Source organism: Oncorhynchus clarkii, chromosome 33, assembly GCF_045791955.1.
Source record: "Oncorhynchus clarkii lewisi isolate Uvic-CL-2024 chromosome 33, UVic_Ocla_1.0, whole genome shotgun sequence".
NCBI lineage: Eukaryota > Metazoa > Chordata > Actinopteri > Salmoniformes > Salmonidae > Oncorhynchus > Oncorhynchus clarkii.
Genome location: NC_092179.1, coordinates 13,582,072 through 13,599,233, shown reverse-complemented (window position 1 = coordinate 13,599,233; position 17,162 = coordinate 13,582,072). Strand labels below are relative to the sequence as shown.

General features: G+C 45.9%; 1 protein-coding gene across 6 annotated transcripts in view; it reads right to left on the bottom strand.

Moving 5' to 3' along the window:
- LOC139392494 (signal peptide, CUB and EGF-like domain-containing protein 1) overlaps positions 1-17,162 on the bottom strand; it is a 155,890-nt gene that overhangs the window by 126,294 nt on the left and 12,434 nt on the right. For all 6 annotated transcript variants that reach the window (XM_071140490.1, XM_071140488.1, XM_071140492.1 and 3 more), the window contains exon 3: positions 3,759-3,884. In XM_071140490.1, coding sequence (XP_070996591.1) covers positions 3,759-3,884 — 126 coding nt within the window. The remainder of the gene's footprint in view (positions 1-3,758; positions 3,885-17,162) is intronic.

Genomic DNA, 17,162 nt, shown 5'->3' with positions numbered 1-17,162 from the left:
GAGGGAGGGGGGGAGAGAGAGAGAGATGTAGAGGAGAGAGGGGAAGAGAGAGAGAGAGAGAGAGAGAGAGAGAGAGAGAGAGAGATGTAGAGGAGAGAGGGGAAGAGAGAGAGAGAGAGAGATGTAGGGGAGAGAGAGAGAGAGAGAGAGAGAGAGATATGGAAAGAGAGAGATATGGAAAGAGAGAGAGAGAAAGAGAGAGAGAGATGTAGAGGAGAGAGGGAGAGAGAGAGAGAGAGAGAGAGAGAGGGAAAGAGAGATAGAGGGAAAGAGAGAGAGAGATGTAGAGGAGAGATGGGAAGAGAGAGAGAGAGAGAGAGGGAGAAAGAGAGAGAGAGAGAGAGAGAAAGAGAGAGAGAGAGATAGAGAGAGAGAGAGAGAAAGAGAGAGAGAGAGAGAAAGAGAGAGATAGTATGGTATGGATTGGCAGTAACACACAGTGGAATCAAGTTTAGAACCAGGAATAGAAATAACTACAACATTAAAAAGATACTAAAGCACTTGTCATCATTTAAATGACTGATCATGATTAAATTGCATCATAAACGTCTGATAGTGATTAAGTGTCGTCATAACCCGCTGGGCACAGATGTCCATTCAACGTCTATTCCACGTTGGTTCAACGTTCTTTTTGTTGAAATGACGTGGAAACGACGTTGATTACACCCGTGTGTGCCCAGTGGGAAATGTCTGATTATAAGTGTTTGATTTCTCCCTTGACTGCTTTCCAATCCCTCCCTTTGAACTCTCCATTCACAGCTAATTAGTGTCTGTTTATTAAAACGACATCTCATCAGCATAGTAGGGTTAATTACCTTTAACAGACGTGGCCAATTTCCTCCACTCAGTGGAGTGACAGTGTGACGACCAGAGAACCCTCTACAGCCACTTTGACACAAAGACCTGGGTTCAAATGGAACATTGTTTCATTTTTAAATACTTTAACTGGGCCTGATCGATCTTGTCGGGCGCAATGAAATCAATAGAACAGTCGCCAAGGTGCAAACCTTATCCATCTGGCACTGCAGGCAGACAAGAATAAACGCTGAAAAAATGTCAAAGATTTTGAATAGTATTTGAACCCGGGTCTGCTGACGCACAGCCAGCATGTGGCCAATTGATTCTTTCCAAGTGGCCACAAACACATGCAGTAAATCTCTCTCCCTCGTGTTCATTTTCTTTAGTTCACCACAACACACACAATCCAACGAGCCCTCTGCAACCAGCCACCGACAACACAACAGCTGCAGACACTTAAAACACATACACAGGCAGACAGACAGGCAGACCAAACTAGAAAATCAACACCAAAACATTAGCTAGCTATCAAACCGATTTCAAGCAATTCCCCTGTGTCCCTACCCCGCCTTGCTAAACACAGAAACGTGTTTCATCCTTGAACCTAAATAAGAGGGTAGCCTAGGTTATTCCTTTCCTCTCTGGCATTTTTCCTTCCTTTGTCCATTTGCAACCGGTAACTTCTGGGAAGTAACAACAGGCGTAACACTAAAGTTACATTTTTAAGCGTTAGAAATGATACAATGACATTGCTGTGGAGACTCCAGTGTTGTCCTGGTTCTACCAAAGGGTGGGTTAGGGTTAGGAGGAAGGGGAGTGCCCTTCTCTGGTGACCTCTGTCCTCTCTGACTTGCTGGAAAAAAGTTTGTTTATGTTTATGGCGTTGGGTGGGGGGGTATGAGGGCATTGCAGGGGAACTTGAGGCGGGAACAGAAAAGCTCATCAACACTGAAGATTCATCAGCATCTGGGCAAGCGAACTGAAAGAGGATAGGTCTGTTTGTGTCCAAGATGAGAGTCAGTGAGGCCAAACCCCAGACTAGACCAGAGACGTCCATGTACAAATACTAATGCATCCATCCATGTGTGTGTGTATGCCCTACACAGGAGAGAAGGTTTTGAAAGAGTGGCAGTATTGCCTGAATTTGTCCATTAGGAACACACAGAGTCAGAAGTACACATTATTCCACATTTAGCTCTATCATCAGAGTTATACAGCAAGGAACTGCATGTTTTTCATGATCAGTAAACATCAATTGATTATGTCTTTTCAGATACGTGAGGATGACCGTTGCCTATCCATTTGGCATGTAGCTCGCTAGCAAAGCAAACATGTCATTTAGCATGCTTCATCAGAGTTTAGGCTTTTGGGAAGAGCTTAACATCGGCAAGGCCTCGCCCTAGTCAATCTGTCAGTTGGACTACTGTCGTCACCACTTAGATGACAAGCAAATATAGCCATCTAGTTTATCCAATGAAAGTTGGCTTGTTATTATATTGACGTGATCTAATATTAGCTAGTTAGCCAATTTGCTGTGGTCCATCAATCACCGTAGCCTATCATGTCTGTCAGCAGCGGTCATGATTAAACACTGTTAACAACGTTGACAAGGGGATAATGTTAGCTAACTTCGCTAGGTAGGCCTACGTTGATTGGAGAAAAAAGGATCTACTCGTGGTCTACTTACCACGATGTTTATGCCAACTGTACAAAGTTTCTACCGGTTGCTTGCAAAGTAAACATGATCAGCGAACAGTGCAACGGCTGCTTGACAGGCAGAGCCCACAAAGGATGGGAAACGAACCTAAACCACTCACACCTGTCAGATATCGTTCACTTTTAGTGGTGGCCAATATTGAGAGATACATGACGAGATACACATTTATTTGACAATCCCTTGAAAATGGCACGCATTTGTCAATGGTTTTAGATGAGCTGGGGGTCTCCTTGCTCCCAGGCAGGCAAATCAAACGCTCTGTACCTTAGTATGATGTGTTATTGATAATGACCTATTTGTTCCCTTTCCAAGAGTTTTTCCGTTCCGTGCCTACTGAACACCACCCAGGACTCATCTCTCAGTCAGACACAATCAGGGGTCATAAAGTTAATCAGGTGAGACTCACACCGTAACAACATTCTCCTGGGGAGGTTTCAGGAGTATCTAACTCAGCCATTCCTGACTACACCTAATGGCATGTTCCTTTCCCCCCTCCTCCTCCTCCCTCCCAGGCTTCACAGAATCAGACATAATACCTACAAATGCCAAAACATGTCCCACCAAATATGTTTGGGTTGCGGGCAAGGGCATCCAAACTACACATTTAGATTTTGCTCGCGTCAATCAGCGGGGCGGGGAGCGAAAAGATGAAATGTGTCTAAGCACATCCAAGCAGAACCGGCATGTTGCAGGAGGAGCAGAAACACATTTGTCTGCCTGACACTAAGTCAATAAGAGAAGGCCGAGACTAAATGGACTGGATCTGTTAGTCAGTGCACATTGCAGATGCCCCAGACAGATATCTGTAGGAGATATCTAGCTGAGGAAGAGAAGAACTCTTCAACCCTGAGCGTCATCCCAAACGAAACTCAAAGAATGAAATGAGCATAAAACAGCTAAAATAATGTCCTCCAAATGATGACAGAGACTCTCTGGAGAACGAAGGGAGCTGAGAGCCAGGCAGACAAACCGCATAGCAGATAGAGTGCACAGGACACACACACACACACACACACACACACACACACACACACACACACATACAGACTAACACACGTACACATAGATATGCACGCACACACAGACGCACACACATGAATGCAGATAGACACAGAGCAGAATACAAACACACACAGGAAGGGAAAGATCCAAAGATAGCACAGTCTCATACAAACATAAATGACAGGCCTGGATAGGTTGCACTTTGAGTTTAAAAGGGGGTTAGGAGGACTTGCACACTCACCCAGACAGTTGTGTCCGTCGTGGGCCAACATGAATCCGTCGTAGCAGGTACACCTGTAGTTGCCCGGGATGTTGATACACTCGTGGACACAGCCTCCGTTGTACTCATTCTCACACTCGTCCATGTCTGAAACGGAGAGTCATAGAAGACCAATGAGAAGGGTGGAGAGGAATTGCTGTCGCCACTGTACAAATGGATGGAAAGAGAGGAAGGTGGAATGGTAGAATGGATGGTAGGGGATTGGGGGATAGAGATGAACAGTATGGAGTGTCATTGAGATGTGGGTACAAAGGGAGGGGCATATGGAGAGTGTCAGCTGATGTTTATGTGTAGAGGTCAGAGGTCAGGGTTGGAGACAAAATGTAGAACACTGGTACAGCTCATGGTGAGTGTGCATAGTATACATACTAGGGGTAAGACTGCAGTGTTTGGGGGTACAGAGTCCAGAGGGGCATACGGAGAGTGTCTCGCCGTGTTCATTCGTTGACGATGTTCCCCCTTCATCCTGAGCCAGCGGAGTCTTTCCCAGGAGCCACTCACAAGTGGTTGCCATGCGGACTGAGCCACTAAAACAAATAGTCCCCCCTCCGTGTGAACGCAGCAGGCCAGGGGAGGCAGGCAGGCAGAGTGGGGGCCAGACCCCAACCCCAAATCCTCTCCGTCTATCCTCCTCCTCCACTCTGGATGGGCCCGAGCAGGTATCTGGTTAGTGTTCAACTCCTGTATTATTCCCTCTGTCTGTTTCTCTGTCGCTCGGTCTTTGTGTCTCTGTCTCTCTTTCTCTGTCTCTGTCGCTCTCTCTGTCTCTGTTTCTCTGTCGCTCTGTCTTTGTATCTCTGTCTCTCTCTGTGTCTCTCTTTCTCTGCCTCTCTCTGTCTCTGTCGCTCTCTCTGTGTCTCTCTCCATCTGTCTCTGTCGCTCCCTCTGTCTCTGTTTCTCTGTCGCTCTGTCTTTGTGTCTCTGTCTCTCTTTCTCTGTCTCTGTCGCTCTCTCTGTCTTTGTATCTCTGTCTCGCTCTGTCTCTCTCTCTCTGTTTCTCTCTGTCTCTCTTTCTCTGTCTCTCTCGCTCTCTCTGTCTCTCTTTCTCTGTCTCTCTCTGTCTCTCTTTCTCTCTCTCTCGCTCTCTCTGTCTCTGTGTATCTCTCTGTCTCTGTCGCTCTCTCTGTCTCTGTGTCTCTCTTTCTCTGTCTCTCTCTGTCTCTCTTTCTCTGTCTCTCTCGCTCTCTCTGTCTCTGTCGCTCTCTCTGTCTCTGTCGCTCTCTCTGTCTCTGTCGCTCTCTCTGTCTCTGTCGCTCTCGCCAACCTGGCCAAGACGTAAACTCTCACTCCCTCTGTCTCTCTCGCCAACCTGGCCAAAACGTCAACTCTCACTCCCTCAGTCTGTCTGTCTTTCTGCCTGTACATCCCTTTCACGTTTTATCATGTTTCTTTGCCTGGTCCTTCTCCCCCTCTATCTAAAGTACCTTTCTAGCACTCTTTCAATCTTACTTCTTTCTCTGTTCTTTCCTCCTACTCCTGTTCTCTCTCTCCCTCTATATGTTTCCTATTCCCTGTACCCATTCTGCCCCCCCCCACACACACACACACAAACAATGTCCTGTCTCTGCCAATGTCTCTGGCTATGTTGGGTCTGGTTCTGTCAGCCACAAACAGCTTACAGCACTAGTCTCTCCAGTCTCTCTAGTCTCTCTCCGCCTCCTACATCCTGTGGACTGGACAGAACCCAGTCCTGTGTCCGTGTCCCAAATAGCACCCTTTCCTTTTCCCTTCAGGGCCCTGGTCAAAAGTAGTGCACTGTATAGGGAATAGGGTGCCATTTGGGACACAGCCCTGGACACTGCACAGCACACCACCGGTACAACGCCAACACACAGAAACAGTCCACTGTTGGTCTGCTCACGCAGACCCCTCACCCTCTAGACAGCTCATTGTCATCAGGATAGAACACACAGCGTCTTGGTTAAAAGCTATTTTGATGTTCCTGTATATCTACAATAGAAGCTTAGCCTAATCTACTTCTAAATTGAAAAACGGGTCTACAATATAGAACAGACACCGCCAACACAACTTGGTCGAAATGCTTGAACTAGAGAAGAAATCTAATCTAAAAGTGTTTTTCCTGAGGCATTCCAGTCAGTTAAAACCAATCAAGATGAAAGTTAAATAAATAACTGGGACAGACATTCTTTCCTTTAGAGACGCTCTGGCACCTGCCATGTTTACAGAGCAGGCAATTACACCGGCCTAACATACATTCTAATCCACTGTTTGTTTTCGACTCTCTTTCCCACACAAACAAAGGAACGGTATGGCCTTTCTGCACTTTAAAGACAGGGACTGGGCCCTGGCTGGTGTACACAAACTGGTCCCGGTCATCAGTGGCTCATCCCAGAGGCATATGAAACCAATTATGGAGCGCTGAAATGAGAGGGCTTCTGGGTAATGACTGTTTGGACGAACGCCTCTCCCTGCACCAGCAGACGAGATGCCAAGGCACCCCTTTACATGCTCTGCATAGCACCCTGAGACCCTCCAATGGAAAGCAGAGGTGTGGAAATACAGGGGAATCAGAGGAACATCAGTCTTTGCACGAGAGAGAAGATATGGAGGAGGACAGACAGGAGAAATATCATGAGATACAGTGCTTTCAGAAAGTATTACGTTACTGCCTTATTCTGAAATTGATTCAATCGTTTTTTTCCCCCTCATCAATCTACACATAATACCCCAAAATTACAAAACAAAAACAGGTTTTTAGATAAATAAATGCAATCATTCAAATAAGTTCAATTCCGGCCAATGGCTGGGCCACTCAAGGACATTCAGAGACTCCTGAGTTGTCTTGGCTGTGTGCTTAGGGTTGGTCTCCTGTTGGAAGGTGAACCTTTGCCCCAGTCTGAGGTCCTGAGCACTCTACAGCAGGTTTTCATCAAGGATCTCGCTGTACTTTGCTCCGTTCATCTTTCCCTCGATCCTGACTAATCTCCCAGTTCCTGCCGCTGACATACATCCCCACAGCATGATGCTGCTACCACCATGCTTCACCATAAGGATGGTGGCAGGTTTCCTCCAGAGGTGAAGTTTGGCATTCAGGCCAAAGAGTTCAATCTTGGTTTCATCAGACCAGAGAATCTTGCTATGTCATGGTCTGAGAGTCCTTGGCAAACTCCAAGCGGGCTGTCATTTTACTAAAGTTTGGCTTCCATCAGGCCACTCTACCATAAAGGCCGGATTGGTGGAGTGCTGCAGAGACAGTTGTCCTTCTGGAAGGTTCTCCCATCTCCACAGAGGAACTCTGGAGCTCTGTCAGAGTGACCATTGGGTTCTTGGTCACCTTCCTGACCAAGGCCAAGGCCCTTCTCCCCCGATTGCTCAGGCGGCTGGGCGGCCAGCTCTAGGAAGTGTCTTGGTGGTTCCAAACCTCTACCATTTAAGAATGACGGAGGACGCTGTGTTCCTGGGGCCTTCCCCATATCTGTGCCTTGACACAATCCGGTCTCCGAACTCTACGGACAATTCCTTCGACCTCATGGTTTGGTTTTTGCTCTGACATGTACTGTAAACTGTGCTGTCCAATCAATTGAATTTACCACAGGTGGACACCATTGAAGTTGTAGAAACATCTCAAGGATGATCAATGGAAACAGGATGCACCTGAGCTCAATTTCGAATCACATAACAAAGGGTCCGAATACTTATGAAAATAAGGTATTTCTGTTTTCGCTTTGTCATTATGGGGTATTGTGTGTAGATTGATGAGGACATTTTTTGTATTAATCAATTTTAGAATAAGGCTGTAACGTAATAAAATGTGTACACCTGAGTGTGTCTACAGCAACCACATTTGATCACAACAACCCTGCTTTTGATAGGCAGAGAGAACTAAGTAGAATTAGTCATGAGGATGGCTTGTATAATGTCTACTGCTTTTTCTTCATCAAACAACAAGCCAAAAAAGGAGAGAGGCATACAAAGAGAGAGAGAGAGAGAGAGAGAGAGAGAGAGAGAGAGAGAGAAAAAACAGAGAAAGAAAAGGTGTGAGTGAGAGAGAGAAAGAGAGAGAGAGCCCCTGGGGTCTCAGAGGGCAGTTCAACGTGCAGTTTTAATTTACAATTTTTGGGTAGAAATGATGTCGAAATGTAGATTTTAACTGAAAGGAGAGAGAGAGAGAGAGAGAGAGCGAGAGCGAGAGCGAGAGCGAGAGAGAGAGAGAGAGAGAGAGAGAGAGAGAGGGAGAAAGGGAGAGCGAGAGAGAGAGAGAGAGAAAGAAAGAAAGAAAGAAAGAAAGAAAGAAAGAAAGAAAGAAAGAAAGAAAGCGAGAGTAAAGATAATTAGATATAAATGAAAAGGGATAAATGAAAAGCTTCCAGTCGTTAATTGGCACCTCGTGAGAAGACAAGGCAGGCCTGGTTTTACATAAGGGATCAGGGTTAGAGAGCACCAAAGATCAGGGCAGGTATCAGGAAGGGGTAGGGCCGGGGCTCACACCTGCCCTGGGGTATGGGGGCATGTGGCTAGGGTCTGGGGCCGAGGGGGGAGGATGGACATGGAGCAATGCCCTGTGCCTAGTTAGCCTCCAGCAGTGATCTCTTCCTGCCCTGGAGCTGTTGTTGACACCTGACTACGGCGCTCCGACAGCTTCTGAACCGGGCTGCTCGCTGCTTCCTCTGCTTGGACACGCTTCCTAATTGTGACGGGGGAAGTGTTGAAGCTCAACATCTCATCAAGTGAATTAGACACCTTCGCTGACGGCCCGTACCCCAAGAGGGGGGGAAAGCATGCCCCTTGAGATGGATGAAGAAGGGGAGAGAGGTGAGGAAGGAGAGAGGGGGAGAAGAGGAAGGAAAGAGAAGGGGGAGAGGTAGGAATGGAAGGGAGCGTGCCCCTGCTGTCCCCTTGATGTTTCAGTTGGACTGGTACAGAGAAGTGTGTCCACAGGAGAAAGCCCTTGGCTCAGTGAAGGGAGATTTCCAATTATAACTGCAACAGCGGAGCAGGGACACTTCACTAATGTGGATTGTGTAATTACCTGAGCGGAAACAGAGATTTCTCAAATTCTTGGAGTTGTTTTCATTTTTGGGGCTGTTAATTGTACCTGACTGAACTGCTGAGTAAGGTTACTATAGGTCAGATGCTTCAGACGTCCCAATAGACACTCTACAGTATTTGCTACTTGGTTTACTACTTTTGACCACGGCCATAGGGCTCTGGTCTAAAGTAGTGCTCTATATAGGGAATAGGGTGCCATTTGGGACACAGCAGCCAATACCAACGTAAAGGAGACTGGGTATCAACCGAATTCTCTGAACCTTAGAATTCCGCAACCTCTCCAGCTACCTGTCCCTCAACTTCTCTGAAAATAACAACCACATGTATTTACCCAAGAGGGCGAATGACGCACGTGAATGTGTGTGTGTCTCAGGTGTTGAGGCTTGTGTATATACAGCATATGGGTATATGAGCTGTATGGCATTGCAGCAATAGCACATCTCTTGTTCTGTCAGCTCTGTGTATACGTGAGTCTGCTCTCACACTTTTTTCTACAGAGCTATAGCTATATAAAGCCCCAGCCTACTGGAGCCGAGTCTGACCTGCTCCTCCAAATATGTGTGTGTGTGTGTGTGTGTGCGTGAGTGAAGCGGGGAGCCAGTGAGGAGAGCTCCTGAGCAGTGACGGAGGTGCAGACACTGGGCAGACAATGGCCTAGTAATTGTCTGCCACCTCTCCCACAATGGCTCCCGCTCGCAATATCTCACTCGCTTTCTATCCCATGAAATCTCTCGCTCTCTCTCCCTCCCTCCCTCTTTCTCTGTGTCGTTACCTACCTCTCCTTCACCCTCCATCTATTTTCTCTCAGTTGCATCTATGCATCTGTCTTTCCAATTATATGTCCCTCCCTCCCCCCTCCCTCCCCCCTCCCTCCGTCTGTAAAGCAGGTCAGGTAATCGTTGCTGCTGCTGTGAGAACAGATTCATGGCTCAGTCTGTATCTGTCTCTATGCACACGCACGCACACACACACACGCACACACACACACACACACGCACACACACACACACGCACACACACGCGCACGCACACACACGCGCACGCACACACACACACACGGCTACACAGCTGAGCTCTAACAAACACACAGCCACTCAAACGCAGCTAGAGGTGCAGTGATAATGTGCGTTAGTATCTTTAGCATCACCAGGAAATGGTAGCCTATATGTTCTACCGAGTAAAGTCAACTGTTTGAATATAGAGGACATGGGAAGAGAAAAGCAAAGGCTGTAGTGCTGAAACTAACTGGAGAGGATGAGTGCCAGGGACAAGACCAATGAAAACCAATCAATTAGTCAGTAAGTGACAAATGCTGAGCAAACATGGACAGGCTTTCACAAGACCCTGACAGCCCCGTGGCAACCAGCCCAGTCGACTCCTCTCTGTGGAACGTTGGAATAATCTACTACTGGCTGCTACTGATGAGCAGAGAACCACGTGACTGTTGAGTTATAGGCCTACTCAGAGAACAGCATGGGCCTATTTTCATCCAAGCTGATAGGCAGGAAAGGGTAAAAGCATTTTTGTTTCACACTGTCACTGAAAGCATAGTTCTTGTTGAGTACATGAATAAATACAATTCCTGTAGCAAAATAAGAATCATTCTCAGAAACCGGTTTCTCAGAAACCGGTTTTCATTTGTAGCAGTTTCCTTGGAATGAAAAGGTCTCCAAAGCACTAACAACAGTAGGGACACATAGGTACTATACCGTTGAAGTCGGAAGTTTACATACACACTATTTTTCAACATCTCCACAAATGTCTTGTTAACAAACTCTGGTTTTGGCAAGTCGATTCAGACATCTACTTTGTGCATGACACAGATATTTTTTTAAACGATTGTTTACAGACAGATTATTTCACTTATAATTCACTGTATCACAAGTCCAGTGGGTCAGAAGTTTACATACACTAAATTGACTGTGCATTTAAAAAGCTTGGAAAATTCCAGAAAATTATGTCATGACTTTAGAAGCTTCTGATAGGCTAATTTACATAATTTGAGTCAATTGGAGGTGTACCTGTGGATGTACTTCAAGGCCTACCTTCAAACTCAGTGCCTCATGATAAAATCAAAAGAAATCAGCCAAGACCTCAGAAAAATCATTGCAGACCCCCACAAGTCTGGTTCATCCTTGGGAGCAATTTCCAAATGCCTGAAGGTACCATGTTCATCTGTACAAACAATAGAACGCAAGTATAAACACCATGGGACCACGCAGCCGGCATACCGCTCAGGAAGGAGACGCATTCTGTCTCCTAGAGATGAACGTACTTTGGTGCGAAAAGTGCAAATCAATCCCAGAACAACTGCAAAGGACCTTGTGAAGATGCTGGAGGAAATAGGTACAAAAGTATCTATATCCACAGTAAACGAGTCCTATATCGACATAACCTGAAAGGCCGCTCAGCAAGGAAGAAACCACTGCTCCAAAACCGCCATAAAAAAGCCAGACTACGGTTTGGAACCGCACATGGGGACTAAGATCGTACTTTTTGGAGAAATGTCCTCTGGTCTGATGAATCAAAAATAGAACTGTTTGGCCATAATGACCATTGTTATGTTTGGAGGAAAAGGCGGGAGGCTTGCAAGCCGAAGAACACCATCCCAACCGTGAAGCACGGGGTGGCAGCATCATGTTGTGGGGGTGCTTTGCTGCAGGAGGGACTGGTGCATTTCACCAAATAGATGGCATCATGAGAATGTAAAATTATGTGGATATATTGAAGCAACATCTCAAGACATCAGTCAGGAAGTTAAAGCTTGGTCGCAAATGGGTCTTCCAAATTGACAATGACTCCAAGCATACTTCCAAAGGTGTGGCAAAATGGCCTAAGGACAACAAAGTCAAGGTATTGGAGTGGCCATCACAAAGCCCTGACCTCAATCCTATAGAACATTTGTGGGCAGAACTGAAAAAGTCTGTGCGAGCAAGGAGGCCTACAAACCTGACTCAGTTACACCAGCTCTGTCAGGAGGAATGGGACAAAATTCACCCAACTTATTGTGGGAAGCTTGTGGAAGGCTACCCGAAACGTTTGACCCAAGTTAAACAATTTCAAGGCAATGCTACCAAATACTAATTGAGTGTATGTAAACTTCTGACCCACTGGGAATGTGATGAAAGAAATAAAAGCTGAAATAAATCATTCTCTCTAGTATTATTCTGACATTTCACATTCTTAAAATAAAGTGGTGATCCCAACTGACCTAAAACAGGGAATTTTTACTAGGATTAAATGTCAGGAATTGTGAAAAACTGAGTTTAAATGTATTTGGCTGTAAGGTGTATGTAAATCTCCGACTTCAACAGTAGATGTATAGTAGTATCTTTCTAGATCAGCAGAACTCTGATCATCAGCGATGTGCAGTTGATGCCGCCTGAAACCACTTCGTCCAGCATTGCGAGGACAGAGTGATATGACCTTGTACTATGCATAACGGTTTATGCTCTTTCACATTGTCTCATTCTTCGGGTTGACAGCGCAGGGCCCAAAGTTCACATTTTTCCACAACGAGCCAGCAATATCAGCCCACGGAAAAAATCTATAGAGAGCTGCATTTATAAACGCAAGATCAAATTTCAGAGGCGAGAGAGAAGGACCATCATCTGATAGAAACAATTAAGAATTACAACCAAAAATGCTATTTTGTGGTTAATTGCAATATTCTACATAATTCAATAAATGCCTTATAATAGGACATTAATGCTGATGCTTATAGCACGTAGTAAAGCATTAAGTGTTTCCCTAAATTCTACTGGAACGTTGAGTTATCAGCTGCTAACTACAGGGTCCCTCACTGATAGTCTTCCATCCTGAGGCATAGTCATTTCCTGGAAGTAGAGAGAGAGAGAGAGAGACAGAGACAGAGACAGAGAGAGAGAGAGAGAGAGAGAGAGAGAGAGAGAGAGAGAGAGAGAGTTTGAGTTTTAAATACTCTTTATTGGGTCTGGGGGCCCACCACACAATAAATACTCATACAAAACCACAGTTACACATCAATTAAAAACACAACTCCAATTCCTCCTCCACAGTAACAAAACACAACAGCCTCTGAATACCCCATATACTCAAAAACAGATCAATATTGTTGGCAAGTTTATAATAGGCAAACTCAACCCTTAGTCTCGCTGCCAACATTCCCTCCAGCATTCCCACCACATCCACAGACCCCTGTCCCCGAATGCTGTTCTTTCGGGTCTTCCATATCGCCAATTTTGCTGCCCCTAACACAAAATTAAGCAACACAACTACACCCTTTTGACTGAACCTGTACTTTGGCCCAAATATATAAGGCGGGGAAGAGAAAACCTCTCCCAACGTTGAGAACCAATCAGTGATCAGATCAATCATCCCAACCAACCTGGGACACAGTAAAAAGAGATGTGCCAGAGATTCATCTTCAGCACAGAATGGACACCCCTCCCCAACAGTAGGGTCCAGGTGTACCAGATGCATGTTGGTGGCTATAGCTCCATGTATTATCCTCCATTGGAGGTCAGCTGTCCTCTTATCGATAGGCAGTTTATATAATGATCGCCAACAGCCTTTTGGAGAAGCACCTGGACCAAGCACATCCGCCCACCTCGTCGATTTTACCCCTTCCAGGGAAGAGGCATGGGACACCTTCACACATGTTCTGTACATAGCCTTCTTTCCCACCTCCTTGAACTCCCCCAGCTCCGGGGTATCGAAGGAAAGCAGCATCCCCGCGTCCTCCTCAAATGCCCCCATCGCAGCACTAACAATCAGTGCAGGGAACACATAATCCAGACCCTCCTTCCACCGATCAGAGTTGGAAATGTCAGTCACATACTGCAGATGAAGCACTGGCAAGGAGTTGCAGACCTCATCGACGACCTTCCTCAGTAGGCGAGATGATCGGATCCCCGCTCTTTCTCTCAGCTCCTCCAATCTGCTCCTGCTCCGCATCAGATGACCCAGCTTGGTACACCCCACGCCTAATAGGCATGAACGTAGGCTAGCTGAACCCAGAACACGGGACTGGATGGCAGTGTTATGAAAAAGAGGCTCTTCAAAAAGCCACATCCCTGGTGGCGTGCCGGTCTTACGGGACTTGACAAAGACTCTCCAAGCCTGCATAACAGACTCATAAAATGGAGTCAGGCCAGTCAAATCACCCCTCTCCAGCTTTAAGAGGAAAATATGTTTGTCTAAGCCCAAACAGCCCGCTCTCCTCATCAATATGTAGGCTGTTTCGACCAAGCTAGAACAGTCTCTGTACAACAATCTCTGGGCTGCTTGGAGCCGGAAAGCCGTGATCCTAGAGGAAATGTCCACCAGGCCTTGCCCACCCTCGTGCAGTGGCAGATACAGGGCTGCAGCTTTGATCCAGTGTTGTCCAGACCAGAAAAAATTGACAAGGGTCCTCTGAAGCTCTTGTATCAGACCCTTTGGTGGCTGTAAAATCATTAGTCTGTGCCACAGGGTAGAAGCAGCAAGATTATTAGCTACCAGGACCCGTCCCCTATAGGACAGCTGGGGCAACACCCATTTCCACCTTGACAGTCTGGCACACACTTTCTCCACTACACCCTCCCAGTTCTTTTTCTGAAAGACATCGGAGCCTAGAAAAACTCCCAAAGTCTTCATTCCATCTCTGCCCCACTGAAGCCCCCCTGGTAATCGTGGAGCGGACCCCATCTGAAGCTGACCTGCCCACAGAGCTTCACTCTTTCCCCAATTGACTCTAGCTGAGGAGGCCCCCTCATACACCTTTAAAGTATTTGAGAGAACCTTAACATCCTCACCCCCTGTAATAAAAACGATCACGTCATCTGCATACGCAGACAGTGCTATCGTGGGACCCTTCATTACACCTGGCACAGAGAAACCAGTAAGCTTCGCTCATAAAAAACAAAGCATTGGTTCAATCGCCAGACTATATAACTGCCCTGAAATTGGGCATCCCTGCCTGATGCCCCTTTCGACAGGGATGGGGCAACTCAAACCACCACCAACCTTCACCATACACGAGGCTCCAGCATACAGTAAATTCACCCAATACAGAAAAACATCCCCAAACCCAAAGGCTTTCATTGTTTTAAACAAGTACTGGTGGTCCACACGATCAAAAGCCTTCTCCTGATCCAACGAAAGTAAACCCACATTTACATCAGACAGTTTACAAATGTCTAAAACATCTCTTATCAGAAACAAGTTGTCAACAATAGAGCGATCAGGTACACAGTAGGACTGGTCCTTGTGGATCAACAATCCCAGATACTCTTTCAACCTGTTTGAGAGACATTTAGAAACAATTTTGTATTCTGCGCACAGCAAGGCAACAGGTCTCCAATTTTTTATGAGAGCCAAATCCCCCTTTTTTGGCAACAGTGAAAGCACCGCACGTTGACAGGATACAGGAAGAGAACCCTCATGAAAAGATTCACACAGCACTTCATAAAAATCCTCCCCAATAGACCCCCAAAAGTGCTTATAAAACTCAGATGGTAAACCATCGATGCCAGGGGCTCGGCCTGTTGAGAGCTGCATAACTGCTGTAGACAGCTCTTGCAGTGTAATATCAGCGTCCAATGCGACTCTCTGCTCAGGTCCCAATTGAGGAAGACCGTGTAACAACTGTTCAGTACATAAAGAGTCACAATCCTCCGCCTTATAAAGGTATGAGTAAAAATCCACGGCATGTTGACGCATTTCAATATCATTCGTGGTCACCTTCCCATCAGGGAGACGAAGGCAGACCATCTGTTTGCGTTGAAATTTCGACTGTCCTAGGTTGAAAAAAAAAGCGCTAGGAGCATCCATATCCTTGAGGGAAGCGAAACGAGACCTAATCAAGGCACCCTTCACTCTTTCATGCAGAAACGACCTCAGTTCATGTCTCTTGTCCTGTAAGTTCATGACTAGTCCAGGGTCGTTCTGAGTGAGCAGCTTCAATTCAGTAGATTTGATGTCCTGTTCAAGGGCCTTGATAGTCTCTTTAACCTCAATTTGAGACAGAGCATACTGTTGACACAAAACTTGTATTTGGGCCTTCCCAACCTCCCACCATTGTCTCAAGGACTCAAAATTCCCTTTTATACCCCTCCATTTTCCCCAAAACAACAAAAACCTGTCACAAAACATGACATCATGTAACAATTTAACATTAAAATACCAGTAAGGCGATGACCGTCGTGGACAGGACAAGTGAATATCAACAGTAACAATATGATGATCAGAGAAACCCACAGGAGTAATGGCACACTTTCCAACCCTACTACAGTAGTGATCAGATACATACAACCTGTCTAACCTTGCTGCACTGACACGACCTTCATTAATTTTTAGCCATGTGTACTGCCTAACTTTTGCATTCCTTACTCTCCACACATCAGAAAGCTCAAACTCAGTTAATAGGCCAGACAGGCAAGTGGCTGACCGCAGGTGAGGTTCTTCAGCGGTGCGATCAACAGTAAAATCCACTGTACAGTTCCAGTCACCCCCTAAAACCATACACCCCTCTTGGTCACACTGTCTTAAGGTTTCCTTTATTTGATCAAATATAGCAATACGCTCTGTACCCTCATTCGGAGCATAAACATTCAAAAAAACAAACAGAAACCCCATAACATCCACCTTGACCAATAAAACCCGACCCTTGACAATCTCTGTTGTAGATACCACAGTCACCCCTAAGCCTGAGGAAAACAAGATGGCCACCCCAGCACTGAAATTAGTACCATGACTGAGTACATGCTGCCCCTCCCACCACATACCCCAGTCAACCCCATTTTCCTCATCACTATGTGTCTCCTGTAGGAAAACTACATTAAGCCTTTTCTGTTTTATTACTTCTAATACCCAAGCCCTCTTATTCCTGTCCCTTCCCCCATTAATATTGAGAGAACCTACCCTTAGTACCTCCATATAGAAAAGAGAAAAGAAAAGCAGAAGAAACCACAGAGAAACCAACGAGAAAAAAGACACCCTATGAAGCATGATCATCATCATTATTTTTCTTTCTTCTCTTAACCTGAACACGTTTCCCACCACCTTTTGCTGCTGCAACAGCAGTAATAAATTTCCTCAAGCGAAACCGCTTCTTCTCACTCAATTGGTCTAACCCCACCGTCTTCTGTAACATCACAGCTGACCTCACAAACTTATCAACATCAAAATAATCTGCCAATTTGACACATTTCCCAAAAGTCTGATCCAGAAACTCATTTACCTCCTCTAGATCATAAACTGAGTCCTCACCAGCAGCTGTCATATCTAAAGAGATATCCATATCATTCTCCTGATCCTCAGCAGAGACCACAGACAACTGACTCCCCTCTACCACATCCCTTTCAACACTCCCCACTTGCACCTCATCACTCGTAC